Consider the following 23,028-nt stretch of genomic DNA (forward strand, 5'->3'; position numbering starts at 1 on the left):
TCCTCGTCCTGCAGCAGCGCATCCGGGAAGCAGATGGACGTCAGGGGAACGAAACGGTTTTTGGCCCCCCCGGGAGGTTGGGGGGGGCTTTGAGAATTTGGGGGGGGGGGAACGACGCCGCCGTAAGTTTCTTTGGGATCGGTGGAACCGTCCGAATTGGGAGGGGGGGGAGGTTGAGGTTGAGGAGGGGGCTGGGGGGGGGCGGAAGAATCGGGGTGGTGGTGGTGATGGTGGTGATGGTGGTGATGATGGTGGTGATGGTGGGGTGGGGGGGGGGGTAATAAATGCGGCCCCCCCCCAGGGCCGGGGGTCCCGTTGGTTCCTCCCGATGGGGGAGGAGCCGCGGCCGCCCCCAGGTGGGGGTCTAAAGTGAGGGGGGGTTCCAAAAAATCTTGTATTTCTTGAGGGGGGGGTAAAACTTCTAAAGGTTCCGGAGGGGGGGGTAAACCGGGGGGGGCGGCGGGGTGGAGGTGATGGTCTAAAAGTAATCGAGGGGAAGGGGAGGCGCCTGGGGGGGCCACCATAGAAGGGGGGGGTGGAGGGGGGGGTCCGTCCAACAGGTGGACGTCCAGAGGGGGGGGCGGGGGGGGGGGGACCTCGGCCTTTCGGGGGGCGGCCGTGGCTGTGGGTGTGGGCGAGGACGGAAGGGAGGAGGTCGTGGGGGGGGGGCGGCGGCGGGGGGGGGCCGTGATGGTGGGGATGGGGATGGTGATGATGGTGGGGGGGGGGAATCCCCGGGGGGGGGTCCAAAAGCAAAGCGTGAGCGGCTTCCAAACCCCCCCCACCCCCAGGGTTGGAGGTTTGGGATTGAGGAGGAGGGGGGGGTTGTTGTTGTGGAGGGGGGGGGCCGCCCCCCCCCCCGGCCGCTCCTCCTCCCGCCCCCCCCCCGCCACCACCACCACCACCACCACCACCACCTCCTCCTCCTCCTCCTCCTCCTCCCGCCCCCCCCGCTGCCCCTCCCGCCCCCCCCGGGGCTCCTCCCCCCCCCGCAGCTCCGTGCTCGGGGGTTTTGGGGAGGAACGGAGGGGGGGGCAGTTCTTTGCCCCCCCCCGGCCCGGCCCCTTTCTTCAGATCGTAAGAATCTAAAGGAGGGGGGGCGGGGGGGGGAACCGAAGAAGTCGGTGGGGGTCCGTAATGAACCACCGAAGGGGGGGTGAGTTGGGGGGGGGGACCCAAAACGTCGGGGCAACTTTTGGGGCCTCCCCCCCCCGGCCCCCCCCCCCCAACCACCACCACCACTTCGGGCTGCGTTTTTTTCTTCTCTTTCAACAAAGCCAATTCTAACCCCCCCGGACCCCCCCCCTCCAAATTGGAATTGGGGCGGATGACGCTGGGATGGGCCAAACCGCCCCCCCCGTAACCCCCCCCCCCGCCACCACCCAAAGCTTTGGGGTGATGGGAGGGGGGACCGCCGGCCCCGGCTCCCCCCCCCCCGCCTCCTCCCGCCCCCCCCCCGCCGTTCCCACCCCCCCCCCGGGTCTGATCCTCGCAACCCCCCCCCAAAGCGTCGGGGGGGCCGCGGGGGGGGCTGGGGGCCTGCAGGAGGTGTTGGATGAGGAATTCCTCTTCCTCGCTCCGTTCCGTCCCCCCCCCCAAAAGCTCGTCCCCTTTGCCCCCCCCGGCTTTGCCGTAAGGGGTCTGGGGGCCGCCGCCCCCCCCCCACCGGCTCCTCCGCCACCGGCGGTGCCCCCCCCAGGTCCCCCCCCAGCCCCGGTGCCGTAGGGTAAGAAAGAGGGGGGGGACAGGAGATATTTGGGGGGGTGACCTGGGGACGCTCCGCTCGGGGGTCGCCCCCCCCCCGCACCCCCGGGGGGGGATTGGAGGGGTCGGATGTGGGGCGAGGTTGACCCCCCCACCCCGTAAGGTAAAGGGGGACCCGGCCCGAAACTCAGAGAAGCCGCGGGGGGGGGAGGTGGAGCCTGGGGGGGGGCGGCCGAAGGGGGCGGGGGGGGAGGCGGGGGGGGGGCGCCGTAGCCCCCCCCGGCGCCGGCCCCGCCGGTATCGGCCTGGACCCCGTAGGGGGGGGGCAGCGCCTGGAGATGCTCGGGGGAATAAGTGGGGGGGGGTCCCGCGCAAGCCTGCAGCCCCCCCGCTCCCGTCGCCCCCCCCCCGGCTCCGCCGCCGTTTCCCCCCCCTCCTCCTCCTTGCCCCCCCCCGAAAGCGGCGGCCGTTTGAGCCGGGTTCGGAGGGGGGGCCGATTGGGGTTGGGGCGGGGGGGGAGGTGGGGGGGGGTTCCCGCCGTACGCCGCCCCCCCCATGGCCAATAAACCGGGGGGGGGTTGGCCGGGGGAATAAGCCGGGGAATGGGCGGCGATAACGGAGCTGGGGGGGGGCGGGGGTTTGGGGGGGGGGCCGGGGCTGAAACATTTGGGGGTGGCCGTGGCCGAACGGGGGGGGGGCTGCTGCCGGGCGTAGCTTTTAGCTTTGCCCCCCCCCGCCCCTCCCGGTCCCCCCCCGGTGCTGTAAGCGGGCGACGATTGAATGATGGGTCGATATTGAGGGGGGGGTTCAGGGCGCGGGGGGGGGCCGCTTTTAGCCCCGTTATCCCCCGGTTGGGGGGCACCCGGGGAAGGGTCTCCCAAAGGGCTGCACGATAAGGGGGGGCCGCGATAAGCCGCCCCCCCCCCGCCTCCCCCGCCCCCTCCTCCACCCCCCCCGCAGCTCAGGTAATGCTGAAGGCCGTGGGGCTGCGGGGGGGGGGGCGGCGCCGAGGGGGGGGGTCGTTGGTAGTGCTTAATGACGCTGTCTTGGCGTGGCAGCGCCCGCTCGGCCCCCCCCCCGCCGCCCCCTCCTCCCCCACCGCCTCCCCCCCCCCCGAAAACGGAAGGGTTGTAAAGCTGAGGGGGAGGGGGGGGTTGTTCAGCACCCCCGGCTCCGGGGGGGGCACCTAATTGAGCCGTCAGCAGGTGATTAAATTGAGTGGGGGTCGTCGGACCCCCCCGGTAAGGAGCGGGTTGAGCCAAACGATCGAAACCCAAAGCGGTGGGAGGTGGGGGGGGGGGAGGAGGAGGAGGAGGAGGAGGAGGGGGGGGGGGAGGGGGGGCGGTTTGGGTCGGGGGGGGTTTGATGTGAAGGAGGGGGGGGTCGTGGGGGGAGAGGAGGCCGTTGGATCCGGGGGGGCTGAATGCGGCTTCGGGGAGGCTGAGGGGGGAGCTCACCGGGAAGCTGCGGCCCCCAAAGGGGGCCGGGTGTTGGTAGGCCCCCCCAAAAGTCCCCGACGTCGGCAGAGCCCCCGAAATAAAGAGCTCGGCTGGGGCGGGGGTGTGCATGGCTGCGGGGGGGGGAAAAAAGTGTCAGTATGGGCGGGGGGGGGGAGATAGGAGGGGTTATAGGGGGGTGGGGGGGTTGGATGGGTCAATAGGAGGGGATGTGGGGGGGTGGGGGGGTTGGATGGGTCAATAGGAGGGGTTATGGGGGGGTGGGGGGGTCCTGGGGGGGTCCTGGGGGTGTGCATGGCTGCGGGGGGGGGAAAAGAGGTCAGTATGGGCGGGGGGGGGGGGGAGATAGGAGGGGTTATAGGGGGGTGGGGGGTCACTATGAGGGGTTGTGGGGGGGTTGGAAGGGTCAATATGAGGGGTTATGGGGGGGTGGGGGGGTTGGATGGGTCGATAGGAGGGGTTATGGGGGGGTGGGGGGTCATGGGGAGGTCATGGGGGGGTTATGGGGGGTCCTGGGGGTGTGCATGGCTGCGGGGGGGGGAAAAAAGTGTCAGTATGGGCGGGGGGGGGGAGATAGGAGGGGTTATAGGGGGGTGGGGGGGTTGGAAGGGTCAATAGGAGGGGATGTGGGGGGGTGGGGGGGTTGGATGGGTCAATATCAGGGGTTATGGGGGGGTGGGGGGGTCCTGGGGGGGTCCTGGGGGTGTGCATGGCTGCGGGGGGGGGAAAAGAGGTCAGTATGGGGGGGTGGGGGAGATAGGAGGGGTTGTGGGGGGGTGGGGGGGCACTATGAGGGGTTGTGGGGGGTTGGGGGGTCATGGGGGGGTCATGGGGGGGGTATGGGGGGGTTATGGAGGGGACCTGGGGGTGTGCATGGCTGCGGGGGGGGGAAAAAAGTGTCAGTATGGGCGGGGGGGGGGAGATAGGAGGGGTTATAGGGGGGTGGGGGGGTTGGAAGGGTCAATATGAGGGTTATGGGGGGGTGGGGGGTCATGGGGGGGTTGTGGGGGGGTCCTGGGGCTGTGCATGGCTGCGGGGGGGGGAAAAAAGTGTCAGTATGGGCGGGGGGGGGGAGATAGGAGGGGTTGTGGGGGGGTGGGGGGGTTGGATGGGTCAATATCAGGGGTTATGGGGGGGTGGGGGGTCATGGGGGGGTCATGGGGGGGTTATGGGGGGGTCCTGGGGCTGTGCATGGCTGCGGGGGGGGGAAAAAAGTGTCAGTATGGGCGGGGGGGGGGGGGGAGATAGGAGGGGTTATAGGGGGGTGGGGGGGTTGGAAGGGTCAATAGGAGGGGATGTGGGGGGGTGGGGGGGTTGGATGGGTCGATAGGAGGGGTTATGGGGGGGTGGGGGGTCATGGGGGGGTCATGGGGGGGTTATGGGGGGGTCCTGGGGCTGTGCATGGCTGCGGGGGGGGGAAAAAGAGGTCAGTATGGGCGGGGGGGGGGGAGATAAGAGGGGTTATAGGGGGGTGGGGGGGTTGGAAGGGTCAATAGGAGGGGATGTGGGGGGGGTGGGGGGGTCAATATGAGGGGTTATGGGGGGGTGGGGGGGGACATGGGGGGGTCCTGGGGGTGTGCATGGCTGCGGGGGGGGAAAAAGAGGTCAGAATGGGTGGGGGGGGGGAGATAGGAGGGGTTGTGGGGGGGTGGGGGGGTTGGAAAGGTCAATACGGGGGGTTGTGGGGGGGGTGGGGGTCAATAGGAGGGGTTATGGGGGGGTGGGGGGGTCCTGGGGGGGTCCTGGGGGTGTGCATGGCTGCGGGGGGGGGAAAAGAGGTCAGTATGGGCGGGGGGGGGGAGATAGGAGGGGTTATAGGGGGGTGGGGGGTCACTATGAGGGGTTGTGGGGGGGTTGGAAGGGTCAATATGAGGGGTTATGGGGGGGTGTGGGGGGCATGGGGGGGTCATAGGGGGTCCTGGGGGGGTCCTGGGGGTGTGCATGGCTGCGGGGGGGGGAAAAAAGTGTCAGTATGGGCGGGGGGGGGAGATAGGAGGGGTTGTGGGGGGGTGGGGGGGTTGGAAAGGTCAATAGGAGGGGATGTGGGGGGGTGGGGGTCAATATGAGGGGTTATGGGGGGGTGGGGGGGGGACATGGGGGGGTCCTGGGGTTGTGCATGGCTGCGGGGGGGGGAAAAAGAGGTCAGTATGGGTGGGGGGGGGGAGATAGGAGGGGTTGTGGGGGGGTGGGGGGGCACTATGAGGGGTTGTGGGGGGTTGGGGGGTCATGGGGGGGTCATGGGGGGGGTATGGGGGAGTTATGGGGGGGTCCTGGGGGTGTGCATGGCTGCGGGGGGGGGAAAAAGAGGTCAGTATGGAGGGGGGGGGGGGAGATAGGAGGGGTTGTGGGGGGGGTGGGGGGTCACTATGAGGGGCTGTGGGAGGGGTGGGGGGGTTGGAAGGGTCAATATGAGGGGTTATGGGGGGGTGGGGGGGGGACATGGGGGGGTTATGGGGGTGTGCATGGCTGCGGGGGGGGGAAAAGAGGTCAGTATGGGGGGGTGGGGGGGGATAGGAGGGGTTGTGGGTGGGTGGGGGGTCACTATGAGGGGTTGTGGGGGGGGTGGGGGGGTTGGATGGGTCGATATGAGGGGTTATGGGGGGGTGGGGGGTCATGGGGGGGTTGTGGGGGGGTCCTGGGGGTGTGCATGGCTGCGGGGGGGAAAAAAGTGTCAGTATGGGCGGGGGGGGGAGATAGGAGGGGTTGTGGGGGGGTGGGGGGGTTGGAAGGGTCAATAGGAGGGGATGTGGGGGGGTGGGGGGTCATGGGGGGGTCATGGGGGGGTTATGGGGGGGTCCTGGGGGTGTGCATGGCTGCGGGGGGGGGAAAAAGAGGTCAGTATGGGCGGGGGGGGGAGATAGGAGGGGTTGTGGGGGGGTGGGGGCTCACTATGAGGGGTTGGGGGGGGTCACTATAAGGGGTTATGGGGGGGGTGTGGGGGGCATGGGGGGGTCATAGGGGGTCCTGGGGGGGTCCTGGGGGTGTGCATGGCTGCGGGGGGGGGAAAAAAGTGTCAGTATGGGCGGGGGGGGGGGAGATAGGAGGGGTTGTGGGGGGGTGGGGGGGTTGGAAAGGTCAATAGGAGGGGATGTGGGGGGGTGGGGGGGTTGGATGGGTCGATAGGAGGGGTTATGGGGGGGTGGGGGGGTCATGGGGGGGTCATGGGGGGGTTATGGGGGGTCCTGGGGGTGTGCATGGCTGCGGGGGGGGGAAAAAAGTGTCAGTATGGGCGGGGGGGGGGAGATAGGAGGGGTTGTGGGGGGGTGGGGGGGTTGGATGGGTCAATATGAGGGGTTATGGGGGGGTGGGGGGTCATGGGGGGGTCATGGGGGGGTTATGGGGGGGTCCTGGGGGTGGGCATGGCTGCGGGGGGGGGGGAAAAGTGTCAGTATGGGCGGGGAGGGGGGGGGGAGACAGGAGGGGTTGTGGGGGGGTGGGGGGGTTGGAAAGGTCAATACGGGGGGTTGTGGGGGGGGTGGGGGGGTTATGGGGGGGTTATGGGGGGGTCCTGGGGGTGTGCATGGCTGCGGGGGGGGGGGAATATGAGGGGTTCTTGGATGGGGGGGGGGTCAATATGAGGGGTGATGGGGGACTGGGACACCATAAGCATTACAATTCCTGCCCCCCCCCCCCCCGCCCCCCCCTCCAAATATTTTGGGCCCCCCCCCAGCCGTACCTGTTTGCCAGGAGGGGCTTCAGAACTGGGATACCCCCCCCCCCCCAATAGGAACCCCATAAAAATGATGACATCCGCCCCCCCAAAATCAACTCAATGGGGGTAATGCCCCCCCCAGGTGCATTTTTTGGACCCCCCCCGTGAATATTTTGCCCCCCCCCCCCCCATTGGTACCTGTTTGCCAGGAGGGGCTTCAGCACTGGGATCCCCCCCCCCATACCAACCCCATAAACACCATAATACCCCCCCCCCCCCAAAATCAAATCAATGGGGGTAGTGCCCCCCCCAGGTGCATTTTTTGGACCCCCCCGTGAATATTTTGCCCCCCCCCCCCATACCTGTTTGCCAGGAGGGGCTTCAGAACTGGGATACCCCCCCCCCCCCCATACCAACCCCATAAAAATGATGACATCCCCCCCCCGAAAATCAAATCAATGGGGGTAATGCCCCCCCCCAGGTGCATTTTTTGGACCCCCCCCGTGAATATTTTGCCCCCCCCCCCCATACCTGTTTGCCAGGAGGGGGTCCTGAACCGTGATACCCCCCCCCCCCACAGCAACCCCATAAAAATGATGACATCCCCCCCCCCAAAATCAACTCAATGGGGGTAGTGCCCCCCTCAGGTGCATTTCTTGGACCCCCCCCCCGGGAATACTTTGCCCCCCCCCCCCCATACCTGTTTGCCAGGAGGGGCTTCAGCACTGGGATATCCCCCCCCCCCAATAGGAACCCCATAAAAATGATGACATCCCCCCCCCCCAAATCAACTCAATGGGGGTAATGCCCCCCCCGGTGCATTTTTTGGACCCCCCCGTGAATATTTTGCCCCCCCCCCCCCATACCTGTTTGCCAGGAGGGGCTTCAGCACTGGGATACCCCCCCCCCACAGCAACCCCATAAACACCATAATACCCCCCCCCCCCCCAAAATCAACTCAATGGGGGTAATGCCCCCCCCCCCAGGTGCATTTTTTGGACCCCCCCCCCCATGAATATTTTGCCCCCCCCCCCCCCATACCTGTTTGCCAGGAGGGGGTCCTGAACCGTGATACCCCCCCCCCACAGCAACCCCATAAAAATGATGACATCCCCCCCCCCAAATCAAATCAATGGGGGTAGTGGCCCCCCCCAGTGCATTTATGGACCCCCCCCCCGTGAATATTTTGCCCCCCCCCCCCATACCTGTTTGCCAGGAGGGGCTTCAGAACTGGGATACCCCCCCCCATACCAACCCCATAAACACTATCATACCCCCCCCCCCCCCCAAAATCGAATCAATGGGGGTAGTGGCCCCCCCAGGTGCATTTTTTGGACCCCCCCGTGAATATTTTGCCCCCCCCATTGGTACCTGTTTGCCAGGAGGGGGTTCAGCACTGGGATCCCCCCCCCCATACCAACCCCATAAACACCATAATACCCCCCCCCCCAAAATCAACTCAATGGGGGTAATGCCCCCCCCAGGTGCATTTTTTGGACCCCCCCATGAATATTTTGCCCCCCCCCCATACCTGTTTGCCAGGAGGGGCTTCAGCACTGGGATACCCCCCCCCCCATACCAACCCCATAAACACCATAATACCCCCCCCCCCCCCCCAAAATCAACTCAATGGGGGTAATGCCCCCCCCCAGCCGCATTTTTTGGACCCCCCCCGTGAATATTTTGCCCCCCCCCCCCCATACCTGTTTGCCAGGAGGGGGTCCTGAACTGGGATACCCCCCCCCCATAGGAACCCCATAAACACTACAATACCCCCCCCCCAAAATCAACTCAATGGGGGTAATGCCCCCCCCAGCTGCATTTTTTGGACCCCCCCGTGAATATTTTGCCCCCCCCCCCATACCTGTTTGCCAGGAGGGGGTCCTGAGCCGTGATACCCCCCCCCCCCACAGCAACCCCATAAAAATGATGACATCCCCCCCCCCAAAATCAACTCAATGGGGGTAGTGGCCCCCCCCAGGTGCATTTTTTGGACCCCCCCGTGAATATTTTGCCCCCCCCCCCATACCTGTTTGCCAGGAGGGGGTCCTGAGCCGTGATACCCCCCCCCCCCCCACAGCAACCCCATAAAAATGATGACATCCCCCCCCCCAAAATCAACTCAATGGGGGTAGTGCCCCCCTCAGGTGCATTTCTTGGACCCCCCCCCCGGGAATACTTTGCCCCCCCCCCCATACCTGTTTGCCAGGAGGGGCTTCAGCACTGGGATACCCCCCCCCCCCCAATAGGAACCCCATAAAAATGATGACATCCCCCCCCCCAAAATCAAATCAATGGGGGTAGTGGCCCCCCCCAGGTGCATTTTTTGGACCCCCCCCCGTGAATATTTTGCCCCCCCCCCCCCCCATACCTGTTTGCCAGGAGGGGGTCCTGAACCATGATACCCCCCCCCCCACAGCAACCCCATAAAAATGATGACATCCCCCCCCCCGAAAATCAACTCAATGGGGGTAATGCCCCCCCCAGGTGCATTTTTTGGACCCCCCCGTGAATATTTTGCCCCCCCCATCCGTACCTGTTTACCTGTTCAGCACTGGGATACCCCCCCCCCATACCAACCCCATAAAAATGATGACATCCCCCCCCCAAAATCAACTCAATGGGGGTAATGCCCCCCCCAGGTGCATTTTTTGGACCCCCCCATGAATATTTTGCCCCCCCCCCCCCATACCTGTTTGCCAGGAGGGGGTCCTGAACTGGGAGAGCAGGGAGGAGGCGGAGGGTCCGGGTTGGGGGCCTCGAGATTCCAATGCCGAAATCAAATTCATCACCGAAGCATCCGGTGCCGCCCCCCCCCCGGGGTGCAGCCCTGCATCAAACAGCCCCGAAAGGCCTGGGGGGGGCAAGGGAACAAAGAGGGGGGGGGGCACACATCAGTGGGGGGGGGCGACACGTCGGTCGGAGGGGGGGGGGCAATGGGGAATGGGGAGATTAATGGGGTGGGGGATGCCAATGGGGGAGGCATCAATGGGGGGGGACATGGGGACATCAGTGGGGGGGGACATCAATTGGGGGGGGGGACATCAATGGGAGGGGGGACATCAGTGGGAGGGGGATGTCAATGGGGTGGGGGGACGTGGGGATGGCAGTGGGGTGGGGGATGTCAATTGGGTGGGGGGACATGGGGACATCAGTGGGGTGGGGGGACATCAATGGGGGGGGGATGTTAATGGGGGGGGGCATGGGGACATCAATGGGGGGGATGTCAATGGGGGGGACATTAATGGGGGGGGATGTCAATGGGGGGGGACATGGGGACATCAATGGGGGGGACATCAATTGGGGGGGATATCAATGGGGGGGGGACATCAGTGGGGTGGGGGGACATCAATGGGGTGGGGGGACATGGGGACATCAATGGGGGTGGGACATGGGGACATCAGTGGGGTGGGGGGACATCAATGGGGGGGGGATGTCAATGGGGGGGGAGATGTGGGATTTCAGTGGGGTGGGGGATGTCAATGGGGGGACATCAATGGGGGGGGATGTCAATGGGGTGGGGGGACATGGGGACATCAATGGGGGGGGACATCAATGGGGTGGGGGGACATGGGGACATCAGTGGGGTGGGGGATGTCAATGGGGTGGGGGGATTTGGGGATGTCAGTGGGGTGGGGGATGTCAATGGGGTGGGGGGACATGGGGACATCAGTGGGGTGGGGGATGTCAATGGGGTGGGGGGACGTGGGGACATCAATGGGGGGGGGATGTCAATGGGGTGGGGGGATGTGGGGATGGCAGTGGGGTGGGGGATGTCAATGGGGTGGGGGGACATGGGGACATCAATGGGGGGGGATGTCAATGGGGTGGGGGGACGTGGGGATGGCAGTGGGGTGGGGGATGTCAATGGGGGGGGACATTAATGGGGGGGGCATGGGGACATCAATGGGGGGGATGTCAATGGGGTGGGGGGACGTGGGGATGGCAGTGGGGTGGGGGATGTCAATGGGGGGGGACATTAATGGGGGGGGCATGGGGACATCAATGGGGGGGATGTCAATGGGGTGGGGGGATTTGGGGATGTCAGTGGGGTGGGGGATGTCAATGGGGTGGGGGGACATGGGGACATCAGTGGGGTGGGGGATGTCAATGGGGTGGGGGGACGTGGGGACATCAATGGGGGGGGGATGTCAATGGGGTGGGGGGATGTGGGGATGGCAGTGGGGTGGGGGATGTCAATGGGGTGGGGGGACATGGGGACATCAGTGGGGTGGGGGGACATCAATGGGGTGGGGGATGTCAATGGGGGGGGGAGATGTGGGGATTTCAGTGGGGTGGAGGATGTCAATGGGGGGACATCAATGGGGGGGGGCCATGGGGACATCAGTGGGGTGGGGGATGTCAATGGGGTGGGGGGACATGGGGACATCAATGGGGGGGGGGACATGGGGACATCAGTGGGGTGGGGGGACATCAATGGGGGGGGGATGTCAATGGGGGGGGGGAGATGTGGGGATTTCAGTGGGGTGGAGGATGTCAATGGGGGGACATCAATGGGGGGGGGCATGGGGACATCAGTAGGGGGGACATCAATTGGGGGGAATGTCAATGGGGGGGACATCAGTGGGGTGGGGGACATCAATGGGGTGGGGGGACATGGGGCCATCAATGGGGGGGGGACATGGGAACATCAGTGGGGTGGGGGGACATCAATGGGGTGGGGGGGCACGGGGACATCAGTGGGGTGGGGGGACATGGGGACATCAGTGGGGTGGGGGATGTCAATGGGGGGGGCACGGGGACATCAATGGGGGGGATGTCAATGGGGGGGGGGACGTTAATGGGGGGGGACATGGGGACATAGGTGGGGTGGGAGGACATCAATGGGGGGAGGGGGGGGGACATCAACGTGGGGGGGGGGGGAACATGGGGACACTGTGGGGAAGGAGAACATTTTGGGGACATCGTGGGGCAGGGGAACATCAGCATGGGGACACCGTGATGGGGACGGGGTGACAGGGGGACATGGGGACAGGGTGAATGGGTGACACGGGGACAGTGTGACAAAGTGACACTGAGAGTGACTGTGACAGGGTGACACAGGGACAGGGTGACAGGATAACGTGGTGACATGGGGACACGATGACTTGGTGACAAGGTGAAAGGGTGACACAGGGACAGGGTGACATGGTGACACCGTGACATGGGGGATACGGGGACACGGGATTAATGGGGATATGGGGACATTGGGGTCAATGGGGACACGGGGACACGGGATTAATGGGGATATGGGGACATTGGGGTCAGTGGGGACACGGGGACACGGGATTAATGGGGATATGGGGACATTGGGGTCAATGGGGACACGGGGACACGGGATTAATGGGGACATGGGGACATTGGGGTCAATGGGGAGATGGGAATATGAGGACATGGGGGTCAATGGGGACATGGGGACACTGGGACCAATGGGGATATGGGGATATGGGGACATGGGGATATGGGGTCAATGGGACATGGGGACATGGGGACATTGGGGTCAATGGGGACATGGGGACACTGGAACCAATGGGACATGGGGTTAATGGGGACATGGGGATGTGGGGTCAATGGGACATGGGGACATTGGGGTCAATGTGGATATGGGGACACTGGAACCAATGGGACATGGGGATATGGGGACATGGGGACATTGGGATCAATGGGGAGATGGGAATATGGGGACACTGGGATCAATGGGGATATGGGGACATGGGGATGCAGGGTCAATGGGACATGGGGACATTCGGATCAATGGGGTATGGAGACATGGGGACATGGGGACATGGGGGTTAATGGGGACACGGGGACATGGGATTAATGGGGATATGGGGACACTGGGGTCAATGGGGACACGGGGACATGGGATTAATGGGGACACGGGGACATGGGGGTTAATGGGGACACGGGATTAATGGGGATATGGGGACATTGGGGTCAATGGGGACACGGGGACACGGGATTAATGGGGATATGGGGACATTGGGGTCAATGGGGACACGGGGACATGGGATTAATGGGGACATGGGGACATTGGGGTCAATGGGGAGATGGGAATGTGAGGACATGCGGGTCAATGGGGACATGGGGACACTGGGACCAATGGGACATGGGGATACGGGGACATGGGGATGTGGGGTCAATGGGACATGGGGACATTGGGGTCAATGGGGACATGGGGACACTGGGACCAATGGGACATGGGGATATGGGGACATGGGGATGCGGGGTCAATGGGAAGATGGGAATATGGGGACACTGGGATCAATGGGGATATGGGGACACTGGAACCAATGGGACATGGGGTCAACGGGGACATGGGGATACGGGGACATGGGGACATTGGGGTCAATGGGGACATGGGGTCAATGGGGACATGGGGACATTGGGGTCAATGGGGACATGGGGTCAATGGGGATATGGGGACATTGGGGTCAATGGGGACATGGGGACACTGGAACCAATGGGACATGGGGATATGGGGACATGGGGATGCAGGGTCAATGGGACATGGGGACATTGGGGTCAATGGGGTATGGAGACATGGGGACACGGGGACATGGGGGATAATGGGGACACGGGGATATGGGATTAATGGGGATATGGGGACATTGGGGTCAATGGGGACACGGGGACATGGGATTAATGGGGATATGGGGACATTGGGGTCAATGGGGACACGGGGACATGGGATTAATGGGGACATGGGGACATTGGGGTCAATGGGGAGATGGGAATGTGAGGACATGCGGGTCAATGGGGACATGGGGACACTGGGACCAATGGGACATGGGGATACGGGGACATGGGGATGTGGGGTCAATGGGACATGGGGACATGGGGACATTGGGGTCAATGTGGATATGGGGACACTGGGACCAATGGGACATAGGGATATGGGGACATGGGGATGCAAGGTCAATGGGACACGGGGACATGGGGACATTGGGGTCAGTGGGGACATGGGGACACTGGAACCAATGGGACATGGGGTTAATGGGGACATGGGGATGTGGGGTCAATGGGACATGGGGACATTGGGGTCAATGGGGATATGGGGACACTGGAACCAATGGGACATGGGGATATGGGGTCAATGGGACATGGGGACATTGGGACCAATGGGACATGGGGATATGGGGACAGGGGATCAATGGGGATATGGGGACACTGGGACCAATGGGACATGGGGATATGGGGTCATGGGGATGCGGGGTCAATGGGACATGGGGACATGGGGACATTCGGATCAATGGGGTATGGAGACATGGGGACATGGGGACATTGGGGTTAATGGGGACACGGGGACACGGGATTAATGGGGATATGGGGACATTGGGGTCAATGGGGACACGGGGACACAGGATTAATGGGGATATGGGGACATTGGGGTCAATGGGGACACGGGGACACGGGATTAATGGGGATATGGGGACATTGGGGTCAGTGGGGACACAGGGACACGGGATTAATGGGGATATGGGGACATTGGGGTCAGTGGGGACACGGGGACACGGGATTAATGGGGATATGGGGACATTGGGGTCAATGGGGACACGGGATTAATGGGGATATGGGGACATTGGGGTCAATGGGGACACGGGGACACGGGATTAATGGGGATATGGGGACATTGGGGTCAATGGGGACACGGCGACACGGGATTAATGGGGATCTGGGGACATTGGGGTCAATGGGGACACGGGGATATGGGATTAATGGGGATATGGGGACATTGGGGTCAATGGGGACACGGGGACACGGGATTAATGGGGATATGGGGACATTGGGGTCAATGGGGACACGGGGACACGGGATTAATGGGGATATGGGGACATTGGGGTCAATGGGGACACGGGGATATGGGATTAATGGGGATATGGGGACATTGGGGTCAATGGGGACACGGGGACATGGGATTAATGGGGACATGGGGACACTGGGATCAATGGGGATATGGGGACACTGGGACCAATGGGACATAGGGATATGGGGACATGGGGATGCAAGGTCAATGGGACACGGGGACATGGGGACATTGGGGTCAATGGGACATGGGGACATTGGGGTCAATGGGGATATGGGGACACTGGAACCAATGGGACATGGGGTCAATGGGGACATGGGGTCAATGGGGACATGGGGACATTGGGGTCAATGGGGACATGGGGACACTGGAACCAATGGGACATGGGGATATGGGGACATGGGGATGCAGGGTCAATGGGACATGGGGACATTGGGGTCAATGGGGTATGGAGACATGGGGACACGGGGACATGGGGGATAATGGGGACACGGGGACACGGGATTAATGGGGATATGGGGACATTGGGGTCAATGGGGACACGGGGACATGGGATTAATGGGGATATGGGGACATTGGGGTCAATGGGGACACGGGGACATGGGATTAATGGGGATATGGGGATATTGGGGTCAATGGGGACACGGGGACATGGGATTAATGGGGACATGGGGACATTGGGGTCAATGGGGATATGGGGATATGGGGACATGGGGATATGGGGTCAATGGGACATGGGGACATGGGGACATTGGGGTCAATGTGGATATGGGGACACTGGGACCAATGGGACATGGGGATACGGGGACATGGGGATGTGGGGTCAATGGGACATGGGGACATTGGGGTCAATGGGGACATGGGGACACTGGGACCAATGGGACATGGGGATATGGGGACATGGGGACATTGGGGTCAATGGGGAGATGGGAATATGGGGACACTGGGATCAATGGGGATATGGGGACACTGGAACCAATGGGACATGGGGTCAACGGGGACATGGGGATACGGGGACATGGGGACATTGGGGTCAATGGGGACATGGGGTCAATGGGGACATGGGGTCAATGGGGACATGGGGACATTGGGGTCAATGGGGACATGGGGTCAATGGGGACATGGGGACATTGGGGTCAATGGGGACATGGGGTCAATGGGGATATGTGGACATTGGGGTCAATGGGGACATGGGGACACTGGAACCAATGGGACATGGGGATATGGGGACATGGGGATGCAGGGTCAATGGGACATGGGGACATTGGGGTCAATGGGGTATGGAGACATGGGGACACGGGGACATGGGGGATAATGGGGACACGGGGACATGGGATTAATGGGGATATGGGGACATTGGGGTCAATGGGGACACGGGGATATGGGATTAATGGGGATATGGGGACATTGGGGTCAATGGGGACACGGGGACACGGGATTAATGGGGATATGGGGACATTGGGGTCAATGGGGAGATGGGAATATGGGGACACTGGGATCAATGGGGATATGGGGACACTGGGATCAATGGGGATATGGGGACACTGGGACCAATGGGACATAGGGATATGGGGACATGGGGATGCAAGGTCAATGGGACACGGGGACATGGGGACATTGGGGTCAATGGGACATGGGGACATTGGGGTCAATGGGGACATGGGGACACTGGGACCAATGGGGATATGGGGACATGGGGATATGGGGTCAATGGGACATGGGGACATTGGGGTCAATGTGGATATGGGGACACTGGGACCAATGGGACATGGGGATACGGGGACATGGGGATGTGGGGTCAATGGGACATGGGGACATTGGGGTCAATGGGGACATGGGGACACTGGGACCAATGGGACATGGGGATATGGGGACATGGGGATGCGGGGTCAATGGGAAGATGGGAATATGGGGGCACTGGGATCAATGGGGATATGGGGACATGGGGATGCAGGGTCAATGGGACATGGGGACATTGGGGTCAATGGGGTATGGAGACATGGGGACACGGGGACATGGGGGATAATGGGGACACAGGGACACGGGATTAATGGGGACATGGGGACATTGGGGTCAATGGGGACACGGGGACACGGGATTAATGGGGATATGGGGACATTGGGGTCAATGGGGACACGGGGACACGGGATTAATGGGGATATGGGGACATTGGGGTCAATGGGGACACGGGGATATGGGATTAATGGGGATATGGGGACATTGGGGTCAATGGGGACACGGGGACACGGGATTAATGGGGATATGGGGACATTGGGGTCAATGGGGACACGGGGACACGGGATTAATGGGGATATGGGGACATTGGGGTCAATGGGGAGATGGGAATATGGGGACACTGGGATCAATGGGGATATGGGGACACTGGGACCAATGGGACATAGGGATATGGGGACATGGGGATGCAAGGTCAATGGGACACGGGGACATGGGGACATTGGGGTCAATGGGACATGGGGACATTGGGGTCAATGGGGACATGGGGACACTGGGACCAATGGGGATATGGGGACATGGGGATATGGGGTCAATGGGACATGGGGACATGGGGACATTGGGGTCAATGTGGATATGGGGACACTGGGACCAATGGGACATGGGGATACGGGGACATGGGGATGTGGGGTCAATGGGACATGGGGACATTGGGGTCAATGGGGACATGGGGACACTGGGACCAATGGGACATGGGGATATGGGGACATGGGGATGCGGGGTCAATGGGAAGATGGGAATATGGGGACACTGGGATCAATGGGGATATGGGGACACTGGAACCAATGGGACATGGGGTCAACGGGGACATGGGGATACGGGGACATGGGGACATTGGGGTCAATGGGGACATGGGGTCAATGGGGACATGGGGACATTGGGGTCAATGGGGACATGGGGTCAATGGGGATATGGGGACATTGGGGTCAATGGGGACATGGGGACACTGGAACCAATGGGACATGGGGATATGGGGACATGGGGATGCAGGGTCAATGGGACATGGGGACATTGGGGTCAATGGGGTATGGAGACATGGGGACACGGGGACATGGGGGATAATGGGGACACGGGGATATGGGATTAATGGGGATATGGGGACATTGGGGTCAATGGGGACACGGGGACATGGGATTAATGGGGATATGGGGACATTGGGGTCAATGGGGACACGGGGACACGGGATTAATGGGGATATGGGGACATTGGGGTCAATGGGGACACGGGGACATGGGATTAATGGGGATATGGGGACATTGGGGTCAATGGGGACACGGGGACATGGGATTAATGGGGACATGGGGACATTGGGGTCAATGGGGAGATGGGAATGTGAGGACATGCGGGTCAATGGGGACATGGGGACACTGGGACCAATGGGACATGGGGATACGGGGACATGGGGATGTGGGGTCAATGGGACATGGGGACATGGGGACATTGGGGTCAATGTGGATATGGGGACACTGGGACCAATGGGACATAGGGATATGGGGACATGGGGATGCAAGGTCAATGGGACACGGGGACATGGGGACATTGGGGTCAGTGGGGACATGGGGACACTGGAACCAATGGGACATGGGGTTAATGGGGACATGGGGATGTGGGGTCAATGGGACATGGGGACATTGGGGTCAATGGGGATATGGGGACACTGGAACCAATGGGACATGGGGATATGGGGTCAATGGGACATGGGGACATTGGGACCAATGGGACATGGGGATATGGGGACAGGGGATCAATGGGGATATGGGGACACTGGGACCAATGGGACATGGGGATATGGGGTCATGGGGATGCGGGGTCAATGGGACATGGGGACATGGGGACATTCGGATCAATGGGGTATGGAGACATGGGGACATGGGGACATTGGGGTTAATGGGGACACGGGGACACGGGATTAATGGGGATATGGGGACATTGGGGTCAATGGGGACACGGGGACACAGGATTAATGGGGATATGGGGACATTGGGGTCAATGGGGACACGGGGACACGGGATTAATGGGGATATGGGGACATTGGGGTCAGTGGGGACACAGGGACACGGGATTAATGGGGATATGGGGACATTGGGGTCAGTGGGGACACGGGGACACGGGATTAATGGGGATATGGGGACATTGGGGTCAATGGGGACACGGGATTAATGGGGATATGGGGACATTGGGGTCAATGGGGACACGGGGACACGGGATTAATGGGGATATGGGGACATTGGGGTCAATGGGGACACGGCGACACGGGATTAATGGGGATCTGGGGACATTGGGGTCAATGGGGACACGGGGATATGGGATTAATGGGGATATGGGGACATTGGGGTCAATGGGGACACGGGGACACGGGATTAATGGGGATATGGGGACATTGGGGTCAATGGGGACACGGGGACACGGGATTAATGGGGATATGGGGACATTGGGGTCAATGGGGACACGGGGATATGGGATTAATGGGGATATGGGGACATTGGGGTCAATGGGGACACGGGGACATGGGATTAATGGGGACATGGGGACACTGGGATCAATGGGGATATGGGGACACTGGGACCAATGGGACATAGGGATATGGGGACATGGGGATGCAAGGTCAATGGGACACGGGGACATGGGGACATTGGGGTCAATGGGACATGGGGACATTGGGGTCAATGGGGATATGGGGACACTGGAACCAATGGGACATGGGGTCAATGGGGACATGGGGTCAATGGGGACATGGGGACATTGGGGTCAATGGGGACATGGGGACACTGGAACCAATGGGACATGGGGATATGGGGACATGGGGATGCAGGGTCAATGGGACATGGGGACATTGGGGTCAATGGGGTATGGAGACATGGGGACACGGGGACATGGGGGATAATGGGGACACGGGGACACGGGATTAATGGGGATATGGGGACATTGGGGTCAATGGGGACACGGGGACATGGGATTAATGGGGATATGGGGACATTGGGGTCAATGGGGACACGGGGACATGGGATTAATGGGGATATGGGGATATTGGGGTCAATGGGGACACGGGGACATGGGATTAATGGGGACATGGGGACATTGGGGTCAATGGGGATATGGGGATATGGGGACATGGGGATATGGGGTCAATGGGACATGGGGACATGGGGACATTGGGGTCAATGTGGATATGGGGACACTGGGACCAATGGGACATGGGGATACGGGGACATGGGGATGTGGGGTCAATGGGACATGGGGACATTGGGGTCAATGGGGACATGGGGACACTGGGACCAATGGGACATGGGGATATGGGGACATGGGGACATTGGGGTCAATGGGGAGATGGGAATATGGGGACACTGGGATCAATGGGGATATGGGGACACTGGAACCAATGGGACATGGGGTCAACGGGGACATGGGGATACGGGGACATGGGGACATTGGGGTCAATGGGGACATGGGGTCAATGGGGACATGGGGTCAATGGGGACATGGGGACATTGGGGTCAATGGGGACATGGGGTCAATGGGGACATGGGGACATTGGGGTCAATGGGGACATGGGGTCAATGGGGATATGTGGACATTGGGGTCAATGGGGACATGGGGACACTGGAACCAATGGGACATGGGGATATGGGGACATGGGGATGCAGGGTCAATGGGACATGGGGACATTGGGGTCAATGGGGTATGGAGACATGGGGACACGGGGACATGGGGGATAATGGGGACACGGGGACATGGGATTAATGGGGATATGGGGACATTGGGGTCAATGGGGACACGGGGACACGGGATTAATGGGGATATGGGGACATTGGGGTCAATGGGGATATGGGGACACTGGGACCAATGGGACATAGGGATATGGGGACATGGGGATGCAAGGTCAATGGGACACGGGGACATGGGGACATTGGGGTCAATGGGACATGGGGACATTGGGGTCAATGGGGATATGGGGACACTGGAACCAATGGGACATGGGGTCAATGGGGACATGGGGTCAATGGGGACATGGGGACATTGGGGTCAATGGGGACATGGGGACACTGGAACCAATGGGACATGGGGATATGGGGACATGGGGACATTGGGGTCAATGGGGAGATGGGAATATGGGGACACTGGGATCAATGGGGATATGGGGACACTGGAACCAATGGGACATGCGGATATGGGGACATGGGGATGTGGGGTCAGTGGGACATGGGGACATTGGGGTCAATGGGGATATGGGGACACTGGAACCAATGGGACATGGGGATATGGGGACATGGGGACATTGGGGTCAATGGGGAGATGGGAATATGGGGACACTGGGATCAATGGGGATATGGGGACACTGGAACCAATGGGACATGGGGTCAACGGGGACATGGGGATACGGGGACATGGGGACATTGGGGTCAATGGGGACATGGGGTCAATGGGGACATGGGGTCAATGGGGACATGGGGACATTGGGGTCAATGGGGACATGGGGTCAATGGGGATATGGGGACATTGGGGTCAATGGGGACATGGGGACACTGGAACCAATGGGACATGGGGATATGGGGACATGGGGATGCAGGGTCAATGGGACATGGGGACATTGGGGTCAATGGGGTATGGAGACATGGGGACACGGGGACATGGGGGATAATGGGGACACGGGGACATGGGATTAATGGGGATATGGGGACATTGGGGTCAATGGGGACACGGGGATATGGGATTAATGGGGATATGGGGACATTGGGGTCAATGGGGACACGGGGACGGGTCGGTACCTGCGGGGTGGTGGTTGGCTGCATAGCCCTGCAGCGGGTGTGGGGCGGCGTAGGGCTGCCGGTGCAGCAGGTCGGGGTCGGGGTGCGACCCCCGGGATCCCCCATACACCAAACTGGGACAACAGAGGGACAAAGCGTCACAAAACGGCCCCAAAACGGCCCCACAACACCCCAAATATCCCCCAAACACCCCAAATTCACACCTAGTTCCCACAAAATCGCCCCAAAACACCACAAAACGTCCCAAATCCACGCACAGTGCCTCCAAAATACCCCTAAAACACCTTAGAACAAACCCAAGGACCCCAAAATGCCCCAAAAACACCCCAAAAGCCCCAAAATCACCCCAAAACACCACAAAATGTCCCAAATTCACGCACAGTGCCTCCAAAATACCCCTAAAACACCTTAGAACAAACCCAAGGACCCCAAAATGCCCCAAAAACACCCCAAAAACCCCAAAATCACCCCAAAACACCACAAAATGTCCCAAATTCACGCACAATGCCTCCAAAATACCCCTAAAACACCTTAGAACAACCCCAAAGACCCCAAAATGCCCACAAAACACCCCAAAATCACCACAAAACGTCCCAAATCCACGCACAGTGCCCCCAAAATACCCCTAAAACACCTTAGAACAACCCCAAAGACCCTAAAATGCCCCCAAAACACCCCAAAACATTCCCAAGCACCCCCAAAATGCCCCCCAAACACCCCAAAATCACCCCAAAACACCACAAAACGTCCCAAATCCACGCACAGTGCCTCCAAAATACCCCTAAAACACCTTAGAACAAACCCAAGGACCCCAAAATGCCCCCAAAACACCCCCAAAACACCCCAAAAACCCCAAAATCACCCCAAAACACCACAAGATGTCCCAAATTCATGCACAATGCCTCCAAAATACCCCTAAAACACCTTAGAACAACCCCAAAGACCCCAAAATGCCCCAAAAACACCCCCAAAACACCCCAAAACATTCCCAAGCACCCCAAAATGCCCTTCAAACACCACAAAATCACCCCAAAACACCACAAAACGTCCCAAATCCAGGCACAGTACCCCCAAAATGCCCCTAAAACATCTTAGAACAACCCCAAAGACCCTAAAATGCCCCCAAAACACCCCAAAACATTCCCAAGCACCCCCAAAATGCCCCAAAACACCCCAAAACACCTTAAAACACCCCCAAAACACCCCAAAACCACCCCAAAACACCCAAAAATCACATCTAGTACCCCAAAAACACCCCCAAAACACTTTAGGACACCCCCAAACAGCCCAAAACACCTTAAAACACCCCAAAAACACCTTAAAACACCCCGCATTCAAACATAGTACCCCAAAAACACCCTGAATTCACACTGGGTAGCCTAAAAAACACCACAAAACCCTCCTAAAAAACCCTTTAAAACACCCCATAACGCCTCAAATCACCACAAAACACCCCGAATTCACAAACTACCCCAACAACACCCCAAAACCAACCCAAAACACCCCAAATTCAGCCAAAACACCACAAAACACCCCAAAAACACTGAAGAATACCATAAAATACCCCAAAGTGCCCCCCAAAAGACTCCAGAATAGCTCCAAAATGCCACCAAAATACCCCCAAAACAC

At 60.9% G+C, this 23,028-nt stretch overlaps 1 protein-coding gene across 1 annotated transcript in view; it reads right to left on the reverse strand.

The window, feature by feature from the left end:
• PRR12 (proline rich 12) overlaps positions 1-23,028 on the reverse strand; it is a 73,167-nt gene that overhangs the window by 37,810 nt on the left and 12,329 nt on the right. Inside the window, 3 exon segments of the mRNA XM_090127548.1 lie at positions 3,048-3,274; positions 9,506-9,667; positions 21,400-21,512. Coding sequence (XP_089983674.1) covers positions 3,048-3,274; positions 9,506-9,667; positions 21,400-21,512 — 502 coding nt within the window.

The sequence above is a fragment of the Phasianus colchicus genome, chromosome 31 (assembly GCF_987193195.1).
Source record: "Phasianus colchicus chromosome 31, bPhaCol1.hap1.1, whole genome shotgun sequence".
Classification (NCBI taxonomy): Eukaryota; Metazoa; Chordata; class Aves; order Galliformes; family Phasianidae; genus Phasianus; species Phasianus colchicus.